Source organism: Geotrypetes seraphini, chromosome 1 (genome assembly GCF_902459505.1).
Source record: "Geotrypetes seraphini chromosome 1, aGeoSer1.1, whole genome shotgun sequence".
Taxonomy (NCBI): Eukaryota; Metazoa; Chordata; class Amphibia; order Gymnophiona; family Dermophiidae; genus Geotrypetes; species Geotrypetes seraphini.
In genome coordinates this window covers 319,261,512-319,281,728 of record NC_047084.1, presented here as the reverse complement: position 1 = coordinate 319,281,728, position 20,217 = coordinate 319,261,512, and the positions used below count along the sequence as shown (strand labels likewise).

Genomic DNA, 20,217 nt, shown 5'->3' with positions numbered 1-20,217 from the left:
TCCCATCCCTGTGTCATACTCTAGCTGCCACTCAAACACACAGCTGCTGGATTTAGGGTTCTTGAGACGGGACCAGCCAAGTACTGGGAGGGCTTAACTTTGAAGGACCTCCTTGAAACACACTTGTGACTCTCCAATACCTCCCACACCAATACCCCCCTCCAGCCTTCAACCCAGTGTGTCTATTTCTCTCATATATACCCCATGCGTTCACCCAGTCTCTCTCTCACATACCCCTCCAGTCACCCTGTTTCACTCTTATATTTCCTTCCAGTGTTCTCTTTTTGCGTGCGTCTGTCTCTCATACATCTCTGTTCCAATCAGCCTGTCAGTCTCTCACATACACCATCTCCCCCTCTCTCCAGTCACCCTGTCTCATTCTCATATTCTCTTGCAGTTTTTACCACTTTCTCTCCTCACCTTGCAAATAGCGCATTTACTAGCTCCGTTGCTGCCATTCCACTCCATGTTAGCTTGAGTAGCACAGTGTGAGAAGTTCAGGCAGATCTTGTGGTTTAGAATCTCACGAGACTTGCCGAACTTCCTGCACTTAGTGGCTTAAGCGGTCCGACAGGATGGGAGGGAGAGATGGAAGGGCGGGGAGGGGGGGAACGCTGCTACTAGTGAATCCAGCGTTTCAACTAGGGCTTATTTTTGGGGTAGGGCTTATATTAAGACCTACCTTGAAAATCAAGCTAGGGCTTATTTTCGGAGAAACACTGTAGTAAACAAAATCTAATCTCCCCAACTCACATAGAAATTTGAGCTACTACCTCATGCTCTTTTTGAGCTTCCTTCTCCAGCATCTCAAACTCGTTAATATCCATTTTCTCCTTCAGCTGTGTCTCCATCATTGCACATTCTTTTCTCAAATGTTCATGCTCTAGCACTAAATTATTGAAGTCAGTACGCACTTCAATTAGCGCATCTATGGTATTTTTCTGGGTTAAAAAGAAAACAATAGTTAAATGTGTACTTATGTTTACTTTATTGTTGTCATTATCACCTAATAAGATTTAAATATAAAATAAGACATCACTTACATGAAAACATTTGTGAACTAACCTTTTCCAACTCTAATAATTGGATAGACTCCAAGAAAATTTGTTCAGCATACTAAAGGAAAAAAAAAAAGAGGGGAAAAAAGTGAAGTAATATCATGGTATTAAAAGTACCATAAACAAGTCTGAATTTAATACATTTCAACACATCTCAACATTAGGAACAAATTTGGTTACTTCTCTCAAATGCAACATATACCTTTATCTGTCAATTAAGCATGGAATTTTTCAGAAGCATATTTTCATTTAAACCATAAAACAGCAGAAAACACTATTAGCAGTTTGTGCAGTTGCAAGTTTCAGTGAACAAAGTAGCTTTTCTTTTAGAAGCAGAATATTAATTAATGTATTAATTGAGTTGAGATGATATTCTTTGTAAGATTTTTGTTATGTATATTTTATTTTTAAAACTCAATAAAAATTATTGAACATTAAAAATATGTACCTGTCAAGCTAATCTAGGGTCCCCGTTCTCATTTGTATTTAATTCTAAAAGTGTTTCAAAGTTTCTTTTACTTAAGTTTATCTGAGCCAGAACAAGGCACATGACAATTATGTCTACCGTACACACTACTGAAGAATAAAACTAAGCAAAACATGAAAATACTTTGGAAGCAAAGGATATGCAAGGTCTGTTAATCTGCTGTTTATGGAGAAACCTGCAACAATAAATAAGTCTTCTGAGAACAAACACGATAGCACATCTTCAAGACAGGGATCCTTAGATATAGGCTGCTTTTAAAAGAAAAAGGAAAATATCCATCAATTAAAGGTGCTGCAACTGGGGGACACCAACATTTTGGGTGGCAATTAGATTTTTTTCTGGAAATGAATTAAAATGGGCTGAAGGGATGAAATTGAATCACTAAAGAGATTCTGGAGGGCTTACTAGCCAAACTCATCACAACTAGAGTCCCTTTCCAGAGGGTAGAGAGATGTGTCACAGCTCTGCACATCTCCTCCATAGGAGCTGATCTCAATAAGATTACAGACACCAACTTAGCTTGAAATTAACTCCGACATGAACCTCAAGTCTCAAATCTGCCAAAGCATAAGTGAACATCATGCAATCTGCAATCATGCATGTGTTTGGTAATTGCAGTGCCCTAGTTTATTGGGTTCAAATGATTAAAGTTTAAATCGAGCATTTGGATGATGCACAGAATCACCCTATTGTTGAAAAACTTGTGTAGGGTAGATCAGTTGCTAACATATACAGTTCACCGATTCTGCAAGTCAAAATTCCTCCATGAAAAAATAAAACATTCCAGATCACAGAAGTCTAGTGGCTCAAAAAGTTAAAAGGCTAGGTTGAACACATTGAGGCTCCAAGACACTGTGAATATCTTGATGGGAGGCTTCACTAGAACCAAACAAAAAAAAAATGCTGGAATTCCAATAACAAAATAATAATGAACAGTTGTCTCATAGGCAGTGCGTCACTGGCCTCTATAGGGGCATTGGTTAAGTGGAGAAAAAGCCCCCAAAACAACTATCGGCAGCACTTTACCAACAGTAAATCAGGCTGCCTATTCTTTATCATAGGCAAAAAACCTCCACACTGTAAAACATATGTAAAACAGTGTCGTTGCACAGCAAGCTATTTTCCCATGAAGCAGCCGTTACTCATGGCGAAACGAGGTTCCTTGTCGTTGGGATTATTGCGAGAGCCAGAGGATGGAAATAGAAAAGATTTAAATTATCTACAGTTCTGGCAACATCAGATAAGTCATTTGTTTGTGCACATTGGCAGCTTCCGTTTTCACTTGAACACTCAGTGATATTCAGTGTGGAGTGTTGTTGTTTTTTTTATATGATAAAGAACAGGCAGCCTGATTTACTGTTGGGAAAGTGCTGCTGATAGTTGTCTGAAGCTTTTTCTCCACTTAAGTGATATCCCTTTAGAGTCCAGTGACAGGCCACATATGAGACACCTATTCTAGGCTTCACTAGAAGCCAGACAATGCAAAATGAGAGACTGAATAGAGATGGGTTTATCTTGTATATCAGGGGTCTCAAAGTCCCTCCTTGAGGGCCGCAATCCAGTCGGGTTTTCAGGATTTCCCCAATGAATATGCATGAGATCTATGTGCATGCACTGCTTTCAATGCATGTAATTGGAGAAATCCTGAAAACCCAACTGGATTGCGGCCCTCAAGGAGGGACTTTGAGATCCCTGTTGCATATGGTAATATGGAAAGATTAGGTTCTTACCTTTGCTAACACAGTATTCCTGGACAAGTGGGTAGTCAACTCCATCTCCTGAGATCTCTTGTAGAAAACTTCATTTACATATTTTTGATTCTCCCCTCTTACCTCAGGACTGCCCTCTGACTTCCAGTTGGTACAAAAAGGGCAGGATTAAAGCATCTAGACAAACTAGGCATGGGTCTAAGGCCCAAATATTTAGGAGGGGCCCTCTCAAATGTGTAAGTCAAAAGCAGAGTTTTGCTCTGGTACGTTAGCTGCTGCCACAAAGAGAATCAGGAGGGCGCAGAGCCATTATTCACCACAGAGGTCTGTCTATTCTTCCTTGCTCCCTATGTACTGCTTTCTAGTCAGCAGGGAGAGCCAGCGAGCAGGGCCTCTAATCTGCTGTTTCTGGACAAGTGGGATATAACAGAGCAGTCCCTCATATTCAGGGTGGGACTAATGAGCCAGCTGCCAGAAATGACCCAAAGGCAAAATGCTGCTTGACTGCCTAAAAAACTTTGCAAAGATTTGCAAGTGGCAGCTCTACAAATCTTTTCTGGGGAAACCGCCAAAAATTCTTCCCATAAGGAAGAAGCTCCGCGTATGCAATGAGCCTTTAACGAAAGAGAAGGCTGCTTACCGGCTCCAATATAGGCAATGAAATAGCCACATGGATACAGTTGGAAATGGTGGCTTTTGAGGCCAGTCTGTCCTCACGGTCGGCTCCTACCAGCACAAACAGATAAGTGGACAGATAAAACTCGTTTGTGACCTCCAAAGTCCCTCCTAAAGGCTCATAACTGCACTTCCTGGTTGACATGGAAACTAGATACCATCATTGGAAGAAAAGAGGGGGACAGTGCGAAGATCACGCATGAATCCGTAATCCCAAGAAAGGGGTCTCCGCAGGACAAACCCTGAAGTTCAGAAATTCTGTGGGCCGAGGTAATGGCCACCAAGAATACTGTCTTCACTGTGAGATCCATTAATGAAGGCCGATCTAAAGTTGAATAGAGCGAACTAGCAAGTGACCGGAGAACTAGATGGAGAGTCCAAGCTAGAAATGGCTGGCGCAACAAAGGGAGGAGCCTTAACACACCCTTTAAAAACCTGACCACAGAAAATAGTAAGGAAGGAGCTTACCTAAGATGGCGGCTTGAACGTGGCTGCAAAGACGCCACCGGAGTTTGTGCAGATAGTTTTCCTTGACCGGATTCTATGGTCAAAAGAAAGTCAAAGATCCTGGTTTTCCCCAGATGAAACCGCTGTAACGTCAGAGCCAATGGACGCGTTTGTGGCGCGAGGAGTCCAAACTCAGCAACTGGGAGGATCCTCGGCAATGAGACACGCAGGCTGAAGCGTGTGATCTCTCTCTCGAGGGCGCCACCTTGTCCCTGGAGGAGCACAGTCCTGAGGCAACAGGACAGCAGATGGAGGAGGAACCGGCTCGGGATACTCCTTTCCTGACCCAGCAGTGTGTGAACAACGGCTCTGAATGGAGGGCTAAGGGGGCTGTTTCTACAATGTTGCAGCGTTCAGAGAGTGAGATGCAGCAGGCTGCTAGAGCTCTTTTCCTGACAGAAAAGAAAGCTGCTGTGGCTACAGGTACATTATTTTCTACAGAGGGCTTGGGGAGCAGTGTTGTGCCTATGCAAAAGCCAAAGGAATTCAATATGAAAACGCTTTGGGGGGCAATTTCAAATTTGCAACTCACTTTGGGAACTCAATTCCAGCAACTTTCACAACGTTACACAGCAGTTTTATCTGAAAATTTGGATATAAAGAATAAAGTTTCATGTCTTGAGAGTAAAGTAGATGAACATGGCTCCAAAGTAAAAGTAGTTGAGACTCGGGCCTTAAGGACAGTGGGAATCTTCATTTCAAGATAGAAATGCTGGAGAATGCCACCTAGAAATGTAATCTTAGGATTATAAAAACTTTCCAAAAAAAGTTTCCTTTATCAGCACACGACATGTTAAACAAATATTTAACTGAAGTTCTTAAGATTCCAGAAACATCATATCCACCTCTCTCAAAAATTTATTACCTTCCTAGGAGACTTAAATCTCAAAATCCTAACCAGCAGAATTTATCTGCTGATAGTTTGAATTTAACAAATTTTTTAGAGAGGTCGGAAACTGAAGTGCAGGATACAGCTATGTTGCTGGTACAGTTTGCTATAGATTCAGACAGGGAATGGATGTTAAAATTATTTTTCAAATATAAAGATGTGCCCTTTATGTCTAATGTTGTAAGGATATTCCCTGATGTATCTCGTACTACACAAAAGAGAAGGAAACAATTACTCATTTTTAGACCCCAGGCATTGCAGTTAGGTGCAACATTTGTCTTGAGGTACCCCTGTAAATGTGTTATGGTCTATCAAGACAGCCAATATGTTTTCTATGAACCACAGCAGCTCTCTAGATTTATTATCTGCTCAAGGGCAATCTGTAATTACTAAGTGAACCTGTTTCATCTTAGTATAAGCTCAGAGAGGATATGTTCTGACACCTACTAGCTCCATCTTATTTTTCCTTTGTTAAAGCTTCCTTTTAAGTTTTCAGTCCATTTACAGCTCCTCCACCATTTATTGAGGACTAATTATACATTGTGACTTAAAATAATAATAATAATCATTTATTTTCTTATATACCGCCCTACCAACAGTTCTGGGCGGTTCACAATAAGGAATAAAACCGAACAATTCAGCGAATAGGATACAATTTCATATTAAAAAAACAATACATCAATAGATATGAATGTAATATTTATATGAAATTTATGATTAAAATATCTGTGAGAAGGGTGGGTGTGGGAGGGAATAAATTCATGTATTTAAGATAACAATAGAAAGAAATTCAAGTGATGTGTATTAATTTAATTGATGTAATATTGTGTACTTGATGTAAGATGAAAAATGAATAAAGATTTTTTTTTAAAAAACAATACATCGTAAGCAATCAAATGCAGTAGAGACTATTATACAATTTAAAATATTAAAAAGCCTACTGAAAAGAAACACATAATATATAAAAAAAGGCCTACAGCAGTTTTCTTTTAAAAACTTATCAACTAGTAATTATTATAAAAACCTATCAACTAGTAAAGCAATGTTACTTACCGTAACAGTTGTTATCCAGGGACAGCAGGCAGCTATTCTCACTAGTGGGTGATGTCATCAGACAGAGCCCCGGTACGGACGTCTCACAAGCACGTGTTGCTTGTAGAAACTTAAAGTTTCTAGATGCCCGCACCGCGCATGCGCCGGTGCCTTCCTACCCGGAGATCCGGGCGTGTCTCCTCAGTTCAGGTAGCTAGCCTGAGAAGCCAACCCAGGGGAGGTGGGTGGGACGTGAGAATAGCTGCCTGCTGTCCCTGGATAACAACTGTTACGGTAAGTAACATTGCTTTATCCCAGGACAAGCAGGCAGGTATTCTCACTAGTGGGTGACCTCCAAGCTAACCTCAGTGGGATGGAGGGGGAGTTGGCGACTTAAGAGAATAAATTTTTCAATACTGTTTGGCCAAACTGTCCATCCCGTCTGGAGAGGGTATCCAGACAATAATGTGAGGTGAATGTGTGAACCGAGGACCAGGTGGCAGCCTTGCAAATTTCCTCGATTGGTGTTGATCTGAGGAATGCTACTGAGGCTGCCATTGCTCTGACCTTATGGGCTGTGACCTTACAAGGGAGTGATAATCCAGCCTGGGCATAGCAGAAAGAGATACAAGCCGCCATCCAATTAGAGATGGTGCGCTTTGATACGGGTCTTCCCAACTTGTTAGGGTCGAAGGAGACAAAAAGTTGAGGAGTGGTTCTGTGTGGCTTGGTGCGATCCAGGTAGAAAGCCAAGGCACGTTTACAGTCTAGAGTGTGAAGGGCCGATTCTCCGTGGTGAGAATGAGGCTTAGGGAAGAATACTGGAAGTACAATGGATTGGTTGAGATGAAATTCGGAGACCACCTTAGGCAGGAATTTCGGGTGAGTGCGGAGGACCACCTTGTCATGGTGGAATACTGTGAATGGTGGGTCCGCCATCAATGCCTGGAGTTCGCTGACTCTGCGAGCGGACGTAAGGGCTACAAGGAAAAGCACTTTCCAGGTGAGATACTTCAGAGGGGCCCTGTTGAGTGGTTCAAACGGGGGCTTCATGAGATGGGAAAGGACTACATTGAGGTCCCAAACTACTGGGGGTGGTTTGAGAGGAGGGTTAACATGGAAGAGTCCTTTCATAAATCTGGCGACCACCGGATGGGCCGAGAGGGGTTTCCCTTGTAGGGGCTGGTGGAACGCCGCAATAGCGCTCAGGTGGACTCGTATGGATGTGGACTTGAGCCCAGATTGAGATAGGTGCAGGAGATAGTCCAGCACGGAGGATAAGGAAGCTCGCTGAGGTTCCTTTGACTTAGAAACGCACCATGAGGAGAATCTGGTCCATTTCTGGGAGTAGCATTGTCGAGTGGCGGGCTTCCTGGAAGCTTCCAAGACCTCCCTCACTTCTTGTGAGAATTGGTGAGGGGTTACGTTGAGAGGAACCAAGCTGTCAGGTGGAGAGACTGCAGGTTGGGATGAAGTAGTGATCCTTGCTGTTGAGTAAGTAGTGAAGGAAACACTGGAAGTGGTACTGGTTCCCTGCTGCTGAGTTGAAGTAGGAGGGAGAACCAAGGTTGTCTGGGCCACCGAGGAGCTATTAGAATCATGGTTGCCCGTTCGAGTTTCAGCTTGACCAGAGTCTTCTGGATCAGCGGGAATGGTGGGAATGCATACAGAAATCGTTTCCCCCAGTTCAGTAGAAAAGCATCTGCCTCGAGGCGATGAGGAGTGTAGATCCTGGAGCAAAACTGAGGCAGTTTGGCGTTGTGGGGAGCCGCAAAGAGGTCTATCTGAGGCGTCCCCCATTGCGTGAAGATTTGGTGAAGGGGGCTGGAATGGAGAGTCCATTCGTGCGGTTGTAGCAGACGGCTTAGTTTGTCTGCTAAGACGTTGTTCTCCCCCTGGATGTATACTGCTCTGAGTAGGGTGTTGTGGCGCACCGCCCAGTCCCAGACTCGTAGAGCTTCCTGGCAAAGGAGGGCCGAGCCCGTGCCTCCTTGCTTGTTGATATAATACATGGCGGCCTGATTGTCTGTGCGAATGAGGATTACCATGTCGTGGAGTAGGTGTTGGAAAGCTTGGAGCGCATTGAAGATGGCTCTGAGTTCCAGTAGATTGATTTGGTGTAGTCTCTCCGCATTGGTCCAGAATCCTTGGGTGCGGAGACCCTCCAGGTGGGCCCCCCATGCGTAATTCGACGAAAGGTCGTGAGAACTTTCTGATGGGGGGGAGAGTGCATCAGCAAACCTCTGGATAGATTCGAAGAGGTCATCCACCAAAGTAGAGACTGCCGAAGAGCAGGTGTGACTAAGATGCGTTTGGATAGTGGATCGGATGTCTGATTCCACTGTGATGCCAGGGTCCACTGGGGGATCCTGAGGTGGAGTCTGGCAAAGGGTGTCACATGTACTGTGGAGGCCATATGGCCCAGGAGCACCATCAGTTGTCTCGCCGGTAGGGTTTGGCGAGTAGACACCGACTGGCAGAGATGAAGAAGAGATTCCATGCGTTGCCGAGGTAGGAATGCTCGGAGTCGGGTGGTGTCCAGGACCGCTCCGATGAAGGGGAGGGACTGGGTGGGTTGTAGGTGAGACTTGGAGAAGTTGATCTCGAAGCCCAAATTCTGGAGGAAGTAGGTTGTAGCCAAGGCCGCTGAAGTGACCTCTGGGGCTGACGGGGCCTTGATGAGCCAGTCGTCGAGGTATGGGAATACCTGTAGACCCCTGTCCCGGAGTGCTGCGGCCACTACCACCAGGCACTTTGTGAAGACTCTGGGGGACGAAGATAGGCCGAATGGTAGCACTCGATACTGTAGGTGCAGATTTCCCACCCGAAATCTGAGGAACTTTCGGGAGGCCGGGTGAATGAGGATGTGAGTGTAGGCCTCCTTGAGATCCAGGGAGCATAACCAGTCGTTCTGCTCGAGGAGGGGGTATAGAGAAGCCAGAGTCAACATGCGAAACTTCTCTTTGACCAGGAACTTGTTGAGGGCCCGAAGGTCTAAAATGGGTCGCAGGTCGCCCGTTTTCTTCGGGACGAGGAAGTACCGGGAGTAAAACCCTCGGTTCAATTGGTCTGAAGGGACCGGCTCGACAGCCCGAAGCTGGAGTAAGGTTTGGACTTCCTGAAGGAGAAGGGCGGTCTGCGTCGAGCTTGAAGGATACTCTCTTGGAGGGTGGTCCGGGGGGACCCGGTGGAATTGAAGAGAGTATCCTTCTCTTATGATGGTGAGGACCCATAGGTCCGTAGTTATGGCCTCCCATCGATGGTAAAAGAGATGGAGGCGGCCCCCTATGGGAGAGGCCGAGGTTATGCTCCCGGGGGGGGGGCGTCAAAAGGGCTGGGGGGCCTTAGGTACGGCCGGTGGCTGAGGTTTTTGCTGAGACTTCTGGGGAGGTTGTCTCTTCGCAGGCTGTCTCGCAGCAGGCGTTTGTCTGGGCATGTAACGCCGCTGGTAAATCAGGGGTGGCCTGGAAGGTCGAGACTGTTGAGGTTTGGGTTTGGGCCGCAGGATGGATTGAAAGGATTTTTCATGATCCGACAGCTTCTTGGTAACAGTCTCGATAGACTCATCGAACAGGTCAGCTCCAGCACATGGTACGTTGGCGAGTCTGTCCTGTAGGTTGGGATCCATATCGATGGTACGGAGCCATGCCAGGCGACGCATAGCTACCGCGCTTGCGGCGGCGCGTGCCGAGAGTTCGAATGCATCGAAGGAGGATTGCATCAGCTGGAGGCGTAATTGGGAGAGGGAGGCTACCACTTCCTCGAACTCGAATCGAGCTTGGTTGTCTATGAACGGAGTGAACTTGCGGAGCACCGGCAAGAAGAACTCCAGATAGGAAGAGAAAAAGAAGGTGTAGTTTAGCACCCGTGACGCCATCATGGAGTTTTGGTAGAATTTTCTACCAAATTTGTCCATCGTTCTCCCCTCTCGGCCCGGCGGTACAGAGGCGTAGACCTGGGAGGGGTGAGAGCGTTTTAGGGAGGACTCGACCAGCAGGGATTGGTGGGAGAGTTGGGGGCCCTCGAACCCTTTATGGTGCACGATGCGGTATCGAGCATCGAGTTTGCTGGGGATCGCCGGTATGGAATACGGCGTTTCGAAGCACTGCATGAAGGTCTGGTCCAGTAGTTTATGCAGGGGGAGCCGAAGCGACTCCGTTGGAGGGTTAGGTAAGTGCATGGTGTCCAGATACTCTTTGGAGTATCGGGAGCCCGTGTCAAGGGTCACATCCAGATCATCCGCCATTTGTCGGAGGAATGATGAAAAGGACAATTGTTCCGCCAGCGTCGGTCTGTGAGACGGGCTGGCGGAGGAGGAGGCCTCCAGGTCCGTGGACATCGGGGAGTGACAAGGAGAATCGGGCACCGGTGTCTCCTCGTACTCCGGGCCCCTCGGAGGGGACGCCTCTGATGAGGAGTATCCCCTACGTTGCAGTTTTTTCTGCGGTGACACCTCCGAATGGCGTGAGGAGTGCCAGGATGAGTGTCTCGATCGGTGTCCGTCTCGGTGGCGGGACGGGGATCGGGATCGTCTGTGCATCGCATGGTCTCCCGAGGCCCCCAAGTGGATAGGGCTGGAAGCAGTGGATCGCCACTGGGTCTGCGATGCGGGTTCCTGCGATGCTACCCAAGTCTGGTAAGGAGTACGGAGGAACTCTTCCTGACTATGCCCAGGGCTTCGAGTATCGATCGGAGGTCTGGTCCCATGTTGGCGCGGAGGCGTAATGGGTTCTAATGGCGGCATGTCGGTAAGCGAGGCTTGCCACGTGGGTATCGCCGCCCTCCCCCGTTCGTCCTCGTCGGTTGTCGAGGTCGAACGGTGTGGGGGAGGGGGAGGGGGCGGACCGCCCCTTTGGACCGGTACCGGGAGGTCACCCTGTATGGCAGCGATGAGCCCGGGTCCGATGGTCTGCATGAGCTCAACGAATTGAGCTTCCAGCACGGACCGTAGCGAAGCCGATAGGGAGGGATCCGCACCGAAAGGGGGTCCTCCTGCACGGGCATCGCGCTCCTTCGAGGTCGAGTGCTTCTGCTTAGTAGCTTTCGGCACTTTGATGACCATTGGTGGCACTGTGGAAGGAAGAGGTACCTGAACCGAGGAGACCGGGGCAGGCACCGACGTCGAGCTCGTGGATGGTGTCGGGGCGAGCGATGCCGGTTTCGCCGCACTCGATGCAGGAGGAGTCGATGCCGGTTTCGCCCGAACCGGGGAAGTATCGGATGAAGTGGAGGCTGAGGGATCTTTAGCTGCGTCCATCTTGAACATCGATTCCCACAATAGGCAACGCCGCTTGAATGAGCGTGCCGTAAGGGTAGAGCAAGGCCCGCACGATTTCGGGATGTGGTCAGGGCCCAAACACTGCAAACAGCGCCAGTGAGGGTCCGTGAGTGAAATCGCGCGTTGGCACTTGCTGCACTTTTTAAAACCGGTGATTGGCCGGGACATAGGCCGGAAAATCTCTGCCGCGAGGTCGAAGCCCGTGGGCCTGAGCCACGTGGCCGGCCCGTTCGACCCGCCGGAGGAAATAATCTTCTCTTTTTTTTTTTTTTTTTTTACTGAAAAAGAAAAGAACTGTTAACTGTAATTAAAAGAAACGAAAACGCGGACAAGGAAGGCAAATTTAACTGAATTCAGCTAGCGCATGAAGAAGTTGAACTTCTCAGCTCCGCGGAAAAGAAAGAACTGAGGAGACACGCCCGGATCTCCGGGTAGGAAGGCACCGGCGCATGCGCGGTGCGGGCATCTAGAAACTTTAAGTTTCTACAAGCAACACGTGCTTGTGAGACGTCCGTACCGGGGCTCTGTCTGATGACATCACCCACTAGTGAGAATACCTGCCTGCTTGTCCTGGGATAATTATTATTTCAATGTTTAAATTTCCAAGTTTTTCTTGTAAGGAATATTTCTGTTAACACTGTATTTTTTCTTATTTGACTGATGATTATGCCAAAAATTTAAATAAAGAATTTAAAAAAATTAAAAACCTGACCACATCCAACTGAGTGGCCAGAGAACTCCCAAGGGGATTGGGACCAAAGCAGGAAAGTCCAGCCATATGAACACTCGGGGAGCAAACTACAAGTCCCTTTTTCAGGCCTTCTTGAAGAACAGTTAGTACAATTGGTATCGATGTTGAGCTCGGGTCTTCGCTCTGGGCGCACTAAGAATAAAATATATCCAAGACTTTGCATACACTGCAACGGTCGACTTTCTCTTGCTGTGTCCAGATCCTGCAGGGCCATGGGACTCTGCATAAGAAGACGCGAGCGACAGGGAAATTGGAGACCCTGATCCAGCTGCAAATGAACCAGGTTGGCATACCACAGACATTCTGGCCAGTCGGGCGCCACGAGAATCGGCCAACCCTAGTGTCTCGATTCTTCTCAGAAGTCGGCCTATCATGGGCCACAGAGGAAAGAGAAGGCCTCCTGTGATCAAGGCTGCACCATGGTGTCCAATCCTTTGCAGCCTTGCTTGCAACAGCTGAAGAAATGAGCTGCCTTCTTGGTGGACCAGCAAGTCAAACGGCAGGCATCCCCATCCCTCTATCATAATTTGGAAGGCTCTCCGGGGGGGGGGGAGGGGTGTGCAAGCCTTCGGGGTGTGCAGAGGCCTTCAGGGGGGAAGACCTTGAGGGGAGGGGGGGCCCTGGTATAGAAGTACATGGAGTGAGGGAGGGAAGAGGGGGTCAAAGAGACGTGCATTTGCTAGATTTTGGGGAAAAGAAATAATGTGTCTAAAAACAGGAGAGGGAGAGAGATGGTGAACAATGGGATTTAGGGAGGGAAGGAACAGAAAGGGAGAGAGGTTGGACACAAGAGATGGTGTGGAGGGGGGGATAGAGATACTGGATAGGAAGGTAGTTGGGAAAAAAGGGAGAAATGGTGGCCCCTGGGGTGGTGGGGAAGAAGGGAGAGATGCTGAAGAACGGGTAGTTGAGAAAAGGTGGATCTGTGGATGGAGATGAAAAAAGGAAAGATGCTAGACTTCCGGGGGAGGGAAGAGAAACGGAAGGGGAAGACAGAGATGGAAAATGGATGGTTAGCACAGAGAAAGAAGGAGACCCTGGCAAGCAAGTTATCAGAAGATAACCAGAGCCTGGGACCAACAAGATTTGAATAATGACCAGACAACAAAAAGTAGAAAAAATAATTTTATTTTCTGTTTTGTGATTATATGTTAGATTTGAAACATGTATCCTGCCAGAGCTGGTGTTAGACCACAAACATGAGCTAGGATTTAACAGAGAGGAAAAGTCTTTTTTTGCTTATTTTGTTTACACCACAGCGCCAGTGTAGTTAGGAGAAGGCAAAGGGGGTGAAGAGGCTATAAATTTAACCCAACAGGATGTTTGAAACCCTCCCCCCCCCCAAAAAAAAAAAAACAACACACCACCCAATTGGGAAAGAAAAATTGAATCGAATAATTGATTCAATAGGCTGAATCAAATCAAAAATTTTTTTCCTGAATAGGGCAGCACTAATTGACGATACAGTGGTAGCCTAATTTTGAAGTGGTATAGTGAAAGCCTGAGGTCGCAGTGAAGATTCAAAATAGGACAGTGTGGTCTTAATCCACAATTTCAAGTACTGGATGAAGTAAAAATTATAAATGAAAAAACTCCATAGGTCAACATAGAGTTTTGGTATAACCAGTTCTCAACAGCCTGTTACAGGAAGGATTAGTATGATGCTGAAACTGGAGTACCTCAGACAGGCTGTACCTCGATATTAGTCTCTGTTATAGTGAAGATGTGCTGTGGGTTGAACAACCTCTTCTGAAAGATGAGCACAGGGCTTTTACACATTGAGCCAGTTGCTTCCACTCGGACAAGTTGTTTGAAAATGTTGCTGGTACAATGGAAACATGATGCTAAAGAAGCAGAAAGTTCCTCCGACAAGGCTGTACACTGATGAGATTCACTGCTATAACATGCCTGAAAACAGTGGTGAATGAGCAGGGAGTTCTTCTGACAGGCTGTACACTGATGGGAGGCTTTGCTAAATGTCCATGAGTCTACCTTCACACCCTGGAAATACGCCAGGGTACTGTACTACCAGAGACTAGTGGTGGAGCAGTGGTAGTCTGATGTCAAGAAACATGGCTCGATGATGATCGAAGGTGTCAAAGTCCATCCACACACAGTATGGAACAACGCTGAGATTGGACCTGTACCGAATGAGTCCACATGAGAGTGAGTCAGGCTTCCAAACTCCAAGTGAAAAAGAGCATCCAGCTTGCCGTAGGCAAACCAACATCAGCCAGGTAAGGTAGATCATCAGAGTAGAAATGTCCAAATCAGCATGGAGACAAGAGTTCATTTTCATTTTTTTTAAGGTCTGGAAAAGTCCAATGAAGTGAAAAATAAAGGTCCATATGAAATCACCCATCAACACAAAACAAAGTGAAAGAACGTTGTATGGATGGTACACTAGGATAGAAAACAGGAAGAATGACAATTTATTGTTGAAGGTACCTGCCGCATCAGCGGTATTACATAGCGGAGAGAGCAGGAAACTGCTTTTGGAATCTCTGCCCTGATCTTTGTAACTTGGATGCTCATCATACTGGTGTTGCACTTATGATCAGGAGCACTGACACCATTGAATGAATATTATTCAGTACCCTCAGCAGCATTGGTACCAGCGGCAGCATGGATACCCTCAACATCGTCCCTGGTCGATACTGGTGGCAGATGTAAGACACTGGTACCCCTTAGACTTGGCTACTCAATGTATCACATTTCGCCTAAAAAGGAGGCTAAGAATGAGATGCCACCCTTGTAAAATTAGGCGGAAATGCAAGGTGGTCGCAGTAGAGTTGGCATGAATGCGCTCAATGCCATGACACGCAATAGTCCTCTGTTGTTTTTGAAGGCAGGTGAAGATTCCCCCAAAACAGGACATCGACGAGGGAGCTGCCACAACCAAAAGTTAGTCCAAGGTAAATGCATTGTAAATAGGCCCTGCCACCAAGAAGCCCGTGAGGGAAAGAAAACTTGAAGAGACGTGTGCCCTGCGTCGGGCGGGAAGGCATTTTCACATGTGCGGTGTGATCAGTCGCAAACTTTCTAAAGTTCAAGCAAGATTGCTTGTGCAGCTGTCCGCATCGGGACTCCATGGATGTCGTCACCCATACGTGAGAATATGCTGCCTGCTTGTCCTGGGATAACTAGAACACCCTGGAGCCACAGAAGACCAGGGCCTGCCGTCCAGGAAGAACTTAGCCCAATGGTCCTGCACACTAGCCATAAGATCATCCAGACCTTTACCAAACAATAATTGCCCCATAAAGGGCAGTTTACTGAAGGTCGCCTTGGACAAAAAGTCACTGGACCACTGCCTAATCCACAACATCTAGCATGCGGCAATAGATAGAGAAAGCAGACAACTAGTTCACCACTCTGAATAAAGTCATACAAGGCATTAGCCACATAGACCACTCCAGAAATCAAAATGGAACATCCATAAGCATGATGGTGTCAAGATCATGACCCAGCTTGGCACGACAGGCTCTAGTGATAAAGGATGCTGCTGCGGCCGCTCTAAAACATGAGACAGCAGAATCAAAGTCATTCAGCATAAAATAAAACCTGCAGTCTTCTGTGTCCTTCAGTGCCACCCCGCCTTCACTGGGGAGAGAGATATGCTTTCCCTGCGCCACCAGGGAGTCCATCTCTGGAGAAACAAAACGCTGATTAAAGGCCTCTGCCATCAGATATAGCTAAGATATGGCATTGGCCACTCTCAGAGAATCCTCCGATACTTCCCAGGGATCCGACTGCATCTTTGCAATGTTCAGATGACTAGGAAGGCTGTGGCCTCATGATACACTTTAAGAGGGCTCTGTGCTGCCAAAGACTGGCTAGCTTCCAATTTCAATTCCTGAAGAGATTCTGAAATAACCCCTATGAACACAGGCTTGAATAATCTCCACACAGCGAGGATTCTCCCCAAGATCCAGAACCTCACCCAGATCTGGGTCACGGAGATCCATGATTTCAGCCAAATCCCCCCCACTGTGGAAGGGCTTTTTGAAAATCCAGATACAATAATTGACCAGCTCACCTTTATCCACATGTTTATTCATCCCTTTGAAGAAATGTAGTAGATTAAGGAGGTAAGATTTCCCCTGGCTGGCTTTATCTCATTAATCCAAGCTTATGTATAAACTCTGTAATATTATTCTTTATAATAGTTAGACTATATGGGGACAAACTTGTCTCTGTCCCCAAAGGAACTCAATTCCCCCATCCAGTCCCCGCCCCATTCATGTAAGTTCTGCCTTAACCGCACCTGCCTCGAACACATGATTTTAAAGTGTTTGAGGCTTGTGCAGATGAGGACGGAGCTTGCAGGAATATTGCAGGGACTGGAAAAGAACTCGTGGGGCAAGATAGAAAAATGAGTTCCTACAGGAAAAATTTGTCCCCGTGTCATTCTCTAACAAATAGCCTCTACTATTTTGTCCAGCAACAGACTCGCTGGCCAAATTTCCTGGATCACCTCTGGAACCCTTTGTAAAAACCAGCTTTACATTGGACTCCCTCCTATCTTCCCTGCTTGATTTTGAAAATAAATGATAAATTAATAACAATATCTCTGCAAGTTCATCTTTCAATTCTTATCAGTACTCTGGGATGTATATCATCCAGTCCAGGTGATTTACTATTCTTCAGTTTGTTAAATTACCCCATTACATCTTCCAGTGTTACTGAGATTTGTTTCAGTTTCTTTGGCTCATCAGCATTGAATAACATTTCTGGCATTGGTAACTCTCCAGCAGAGCAGACAAAAAACAGTCTATAGCATTCAAACAGATGGATATATTATTGAACAAAGATCGACCCTTATGCATTAATAAATCCATCTCTGAACGCCATAGACTATGCTTTTTATCTCCTCCACTGTTTTGTCTGTCTTCTGATCTGTGGTGGATTTGTCTTCTGTTTTATGCTGAACCTGCAACACTACGCTGACAGTTTAGTCCATGATAGGACTTTGCGTAGGCTCCAATTCTGAGGCTTTTTCCTGGATTAATAAATAATTTTTGTTTGCATTTAGTGGGATATAGCCTCTTGTATGAATAATTGTTATTTAGACCACTTGGGTTGTTTGTATTTAGGTTAGACACTATTGTACTACCCATTCTTTAAATAAAATGGCACAGCAATCCTGGCAAAGTGGGTTAAGCTTTAGCACAGATTTCATTAGCTCAGTATTAGACTCTTCCACTACACTTAATTGGGAACAATCTACAATGAATAACTCTCTTTTGTGGGATGAATTGGGAATGTTATCCAAACGTTACATTCGTGCTGAATTACACGGAGCCACCTTAACAGAATATTGTAAAAAGGAGTATATCCCTAGAGGTTTACGTGTATTTAAGAAACCCCGGATGTTTAACGATGATATTGAATTTAATCTACAATGGGTCTAAGTTCTCAACAAATGCTCATTAGATTTAATGATATTGATTATCGATCGGACTAAGAAAGCTATGTCTGCTATGAAGATAGAAATTGAAGAAAAATTAAAAACTTTAAGAGAAAATTCTACTGATGTGGAATTTAAACAACATCAAGACAGCATGAAAACAAAAGTAGATACTTTTAGAATGGAAATTCAGAAAGACAAATTTAAAAAGTACAAAAGGGATGAACAGGACTACCTTCAACAAAAAGTATATCCATGGTTAAAATCTAAAGCACCTGAGCATCCTGCTAAGGAGAAGAAAGTGACTTTTGATCACACTTCAGAATCTTCCAACTTTAGTAATAGTTCTGACGATGACTCATTGAGTTCTGGTTCACGACAACCACGTAGAGGAAGATGGTGGAGAGGTGGTAACCGTAATCAGAATCAATATCAAAATCCTAATTACTATCAAAATCAATATCAAAATCAAAGACCACAAAGACCACAGACTCGTTCCCAAAGAGGTCAAAACTATCCATAGCAGTCACAGACCTATATATTAAGGAATTCTGGGTACAACATAACTAAGTCTGAAATACAAATTGATAAAACATAGATTGTAAATTTATCTAATCATGTCTTGACTGAGGATGAAGCGTCAGTATTATCGAAAGGCCTCACATTTGTGCCGAGCACTCCTGTCGATATGTTCCAGACTAAGATAGATATTGAAAATTTTTTTCGAGTGCTAAAAGTTAAGGCGTTTCTTTCTAAGCTTGATTGTGACACCATTGGTAAAGATGTATCCACTGTAACCCCTAAATCTACATGGATTCCACCAGGTCAGACGGACCCAGTACTAGAAACATTTCATCAACTAGTTATGGCAGATATCGATAGGAATCACCAATGTACACGTGATTATAGGCAGCGTCACAATATGAGCAAGAGAGAACATTTAGCTATTAAAAAGCTTTTAAATGATAAGGATTTGGTAATAAGAAGAGCGGATAAAGGGGGTAAGATTGTTCTCCTCAGTAGAGAATTATATTTGAAAGAAGCCTATAAACAATTACATAGTGAAGATTATGTTATTTTGACAAACGACCCTACTGCATCTTTACAGTTAAAAATCAATGATTTAAAAAAACAGGCTCTTGATAAGGACTTTCTCACCAAAAGAGAATTCAGATTTTTAAATGTACCTTATCCAAAAATTCCAATTTTTTATCTGTTACCAAAGATTCATAAATTGATATCCGCCCCGCCTGGTAGGCCGATTGTCTCTAATTGTGGTGCTCTATTGGAAGCCTCTTCAATTTATATTGATAAATTTTTGCAAACATTTGTTAAACAGACGACTGCATATATTCAAGATACTACAGAATTTCTTAGAAAACTTGATCTGATTGATCCTGATCCCCACTCTATAATGGTGACGATCGACGTGTGTTCTTTATACACTATTATCCCACATGCTGAGGCAATGGATGTGATTAAAGAAACCCTTGAGAGAAGAATAAATCCTAAAATACCTACGGATTTTTTGGTTCAACTAGCAAATATTGTTCTCACTGATAGCTTTTTTATGTTTGAGGATTCCCTATTTCAACAAACAATAGGGATAGCTATGGGGATTACTATGGCCCCTTCGGTGGCGAATTTGTTTATGGACAAGTTTGAACGGAGTTGGATATATCCCTCCATATTTTTTGATAAGATCAAAATTTGGATAAGATACATAGATGACATATTTATTGTTTGGAACGGAGGTGAAGAAGAACTAGTTCAATTTTTTCAATATATAAACATATGCCATCCGAAAGTGAAATTTACTCATACATACAGTGACAACACTATCTTTTTTCTAGATGTTCAAATTGCAATAAAAGATGGAAAATTTCATACTGAAGTATATTTTAAGCCTACCGATTGTAACTCTGCTCTTCTTTTCTCCAGTGCTCATCCTTCTATACTGAAGAAAAGTTTACAGTATTCCCAATTTTTGAGGATTAGGAGAATATGTTCTTCTACTGTAGAATATAAAAGGCAGGCAAATATACTGAAGAGTAGATTTTTGCAACGAGGATATCCCTTGAAAACTGTCACTGCTGCATATAAGCGGGCACTATACAACCATCGTGAACATCTGTTGACTCCTAAAAATGAAAACTCTTTACCAACTGAGGAACGTATAATGACCTGTGTCTTAACCTTTTCAAATAACTGCTATCAAACTGTCCGGTCTCTGAGGAAACATTGGGAGATCCTTAAAATCTCAGGAGCATTTCAGGACTTTCACCTAAGGATTGCGTATCGTAGAAAACAGAATCTTAAAGAAATCTTGTGCCTGCCTTTGCTCCCGGTTGTATCTGACTATACCGAGGCGTCTCCCCAAGGACATCGTAGTTGTGGTGCGTGTCAGATGTGTACCATTAT

At 44.9% G+C, this 20,217-nt stretch overlaps 1 protein-coding gene across 1 annotated transcript in view; it reads right to left on the bottom strand.

Annotated features, from left to right (window-relative positions):
- Positions 1 to 20,217, bottom strand: part of CENPE (centromere protein E) — a 539,120-nt gene that overhangs the window by 352,423 nt on the left and 166,480 nt on the right. The window contains exons 17-18 of the mRNA XM_033956806.1: positions 1,066 to 1,116; positions 774 to 941 (exon numbers count right to left, since the gene is read on the bottom strand). Of these exons, the coding sequence (XP_033812697.1) occupies positions 774 to 941; positions 1,066 to 1,116 (219 nt within the window). The remainder of the gene's footprint in view (positions 1 to 773; positions 942 to 1,065; positions 1,117 to 20,217) is intronic.